This window comes from Zingiber officinale, chromosome 3A (genome assembly GCF_018446385.1).
Source record: "Zingiber officinale cultivar Zhangliang chromosome 3A, Zo_v1.1, whole genome shotgun sequence".
Classification (NCBI taxonomy): Eukaryota; Viridiplantae; Streptophyta; class Magnoliopsida; order Zingiberales; family Zingiberaceae; genus Zingiber; species Zingiber officinale.
Window position 1 is genome coordinate 154,343,713 of NC_055990.1, and position 3,970 is coordinate 154,347,682.

The 3,970-nt window shown below is 36.9% G+C and overlaps 1 protein-coding gene across 1 annotated transcript; it reads right to left on the reverse strand.

Moving 5' to 3' along the window:
* Window positions 1-2,734: 2,734 nt before the first annotated feature.
* On the reverse strand, window positions 2,735-3,638 carry LOC122054157 (glycine-rich cell wall structural protein 2-like). The gene has a single exon (XM_042615972.1). The coding sequence runs from the start codon at window positions 3,587-3,589 to the stop codon at window positions 2,843-2,845; it is 747 nt and encodes a 248-aa protein (XP_042471906.1). The 5' UTR covers window positions 3,590-3,638; the 3' UTR covers window positions 2,735-2,842.
* Between the last annotated feature and the right edge of the window lie 332 nt (window positions 3,639-3,970).

Here is a 3,970-nt window from a genome sequence, read left to right on the forward strand (position 1 = left end):
CGAAATAAATGATGGATAGCATATTTGAACTTCTTGTGACCCTTGAAATCTGTAGAAACTAAAATGGGTGCAATTGGAGTTTTCGAGGTCCATCAATGGATTTTGATCAAAATCTACTGCATACAAAGAAATGATTGTCATTTGACGTGAGAAGAATAAAAATTCCAATGACAAAGGACCATTTGAAGAATAGAATGAAAACATTGAAGATTAACGTTAATTCGTGTTATAATTTGTTTAAGATTGCAAGTGGAGTTGAATGGCATGCTGACAGTAGGAGATTTGATGTTGAGAAATAAGTATGAAATTAACTTATTGATGTAAGCATTAATGGTAGATATTTTATTTTATATTTTATCAATTTATATAACTATTATGTTTATGATTAATTTTATTTTTATCTAGGCTAATTCATTAATTAAAAAGTGGAGATATATCCATGCACCACATTATGAGAAGTTGTTTGAGTTATTCTCTTATGACAAAGCAAATCGTCAAGGAGCTTCCACTACTGCCGAAAGAAATGTTAAAATTATCGAAAAGGAAGAACAAAGGGCTAATGTACATGTGAGTTCTAAAGTGGACCTTGATAGTTCACCATTTGTCAAGGGATTAAAGAAGAGAAAAAGTGCACTTGTTGATGCATATGGCAATAAGAAAAGTTCAACCCTTAACTTAAATATCAAGGAGGTTGTTGCTATAATTGACCATTCAAGTTCAGTTATCGAGAATAAATCATTCCGTCAGCAAAATTTAAATGAGAAATTCTACAAATATTTCTAAACGAAAATATACATGATGTCTATCTATTCCTAAGAGAGAATAAGGAGAAGATGATTCTAATTATGGGATGTCAAGTGGAGAAGAGACTTTCTCTTCAAAAGAAGATGTTTTCTTTCTAATTTTGAATTGTAATATTTTTTAATAATTACAATTTGCAAGATTTGGATAGATGTTAAAAGTATAGGGTTATAGGCTTATTAGTAATTATTAACATATAAAAATCTTTAATTTTTTAGTTGGTAATAATTTTGTAATAATTATGAATTATTTCTAATTAATGTTTATTGTTGATAAATTTTTATTTTAATATACGATAATTGTATAAATATTTTGATTTTAATGTATAACAACATTCTCAAGACATCTAGATTTACCTTTACCAATATTTTATTCCACTTTTATATAATATTTTTTTCACACTTTATTCTACTTGTATGTAGTGTTTTTCTATTTCTTTCATGGAAACTCTGATATCACGTGAATGTTAAAAATACATTATGTCTCTTCTTTTGCATCACAATTTTATGATAATATAAAAATATTTTTTAAAAAATAAAATAAAAACATTGGGTATTGAGAACATAATTCTAAATATTTTTAATATTTTCTTAGTTCAATAAAGAATTTTATTATTTATCTAAAAATAAAAAAATAAAAAGGTATTTTGGACCATATATTATTTAATTTTTTTTTTTTTGTTTGTTGTAAGTAAACAGTATAATGAATTGATTTCATTCATCTTCCTCAATTAAAAGTAAATAAGCTTAGGGCTGTAAACGAGCCGAGCCGAGCTTTGGGGTGTTCAAACTTGTTTGATAAGATAACCGAGCCGAGCCGAGCCGAGCTTAAAATGAACCAAACTTTTGATATGAGTGTTCAAGCTTGGCTTGATTTATTTTTTATGAGCTTGAGCTTGGTTCGTTTAGATGTTATCAAGCTCTCAATTCAAGCTTGGCTTGGGCTTGGTTCGAGCTTGGCTTGAGCTTGGTTTGAGCGTGGTCCGTTTAGATATTATCAAGCTCTCAATTCAAGCTTGTTTGATTGTTTGAAACTTTTAATTATTTGATTAGTTATTAAGATTGATAATTTAAATTTATTTATTTTATTTTATTATTTATTTAGCATATTGAAAGAGTTTTATTAATAAATATGGTTTGTGAACATTGTTCACGAACGTTGTTCATGAACATTGTTCACGAACGTTGTTCACGAACGTTAATGAGCTGAACATATATGTGTTCAAGCTTGTTTGTTTAGCTTAACGAGCTGTTCAAGTTTGTTTGTTTAATTAATCTTATGTATATTGAACGAACATAAACAAGCTCTTATTAAGCCGAACACCAAATTTATTCACAAACGTTTAATTCATTTACAACCCTAAATAAACTCACCAAATAAAAGTTTCCTTTCCTTTATCCTAAAAATTTCTTCCCATTATGATTTTTTTTCTTTCCTCAATTCACACCTTGAAGTGTGCATCTTTGTAAAGTTATTGTCCACTAAAAGCCCCTCATGAACACTTTATATAAAGACATTTCTTAAGTATACGATGTGACGGCTAGTTTATTCTAGTTTTATCTAGGCAACACTTCTAACCCTTCTATGGTAGGCTATTGGGCCTATATATATTGAGTATTTTTTTTCGTTGTGTTTTTTTACTTTTACTTGTCGTGTTAAGAGATTTGGAAAGAGCACATAGACATTTCTTGAGCATATACATGACTTGATTGTTAGTGTACATGTTCTAGTTTTGCCAAGGCAATATTGAAAATCCATATAAAAATTTATTAAAATTAAAAAAATCTTGTTATATTTGCTAAAACATTAAATTTCTTGAAAGATTTCGTAATTATTCTTTGAAATGATTACTGAAAAAAAAATACCGCGGCGGTTGTGTGATCGAGGTGCACGTCTAACGTGTCAACTAGCTAATGGGCGGCTTGCTTTCGTATATAAATAGCAAAATAGCTTTCATTTATTCATTATGCAGTAGCGGTACAGTACGAACAACCATGTCTTGTATAATTATACTCGTACAATACCATAAAAAGCTAATCATCTAATTATAGCCATTTCCGCCACCACCGCCGTGTCCAGACCCAGACCCAGACCCATAGCCGGAGCCGGAGTCCCCACCTGATCCCTCACCGCCGCCACCTCCACCACCGCCGCCACGACCGTAGCCACCGCCATGTGCACCACCCGCGCCGGAGCCAGATCCAGATCCATAACCCTGACCGGACCCGGATCCTGACCCAACACCACCGCCCTCTCCTCCGCCGCCACCACCTCCACCGCCGCTTCCCTTTCCGTATCCTCCGGCATTACCAGCCCCACCGCCCGCACCGTAACCCGATCCAGACCCTTGTCCGTAACCAGCGCCGGAGCCTACACCTCCCCCTTCTCCCCCACCGCCACCTCCGCCGCTGCCGCCGCCACCACCTTTCCCATACCCTCCGGCGCTTCCTCCTCCAACGCCTTCACCGTATCCCGACCCATAACCGCTGCCAGACCCAGAGCCAGAACCACCGCCGCCTCCTTCTCCTCCGCCACCACCGCCGCCGCCTCCTTTACCATACCCTCCGGCATTCCCTCCACCGACACCCACACCATATCCAGCGCCGGAGCCGGATCCATATCCGGAACCACTGCCAGAGACTCCACCTCCGCCACCGCCTCCTCTTCCACCTCCACCGCCGCCTCCTGCGGCAGCCCCGGTGAGCGATCTAGCTGCCAACGCAAGCTGGAAGCTCACAAGGGCGATGAAGACGACAGCCCAAAACTTAACGCGAGCTCTATTAGCCATTTCAGCTGCACGCTACTAGCTATGTTGAGGACGCAGGGGGAAGAAGGGCTATTTATAGGGCATCCATTCCCTTCATGGCTAACTAGTTAGTCACCAAATCAGAGGTCGCACTGTAGGTATACCGGAGTGTGATAATTAAGCTAGCTAAAGTGGTGTGAAATTTGGACTTGCAATAACAAAGTGGAGATTAAATTAAATGGCTGCCTCCGTGCCTCGCTATTCCACGATTAGTTTCAATCACTGTCAAATCCATCCATATCATGCAACTTGATCACCTTTATAATTATGTAATATTACGTAACAAAATGAAGATGGACAATAAAGTAGGGTTTACACCCGTCACTAGATGCACTGACTGATCTGGTAGGTCAGGATCTGTAA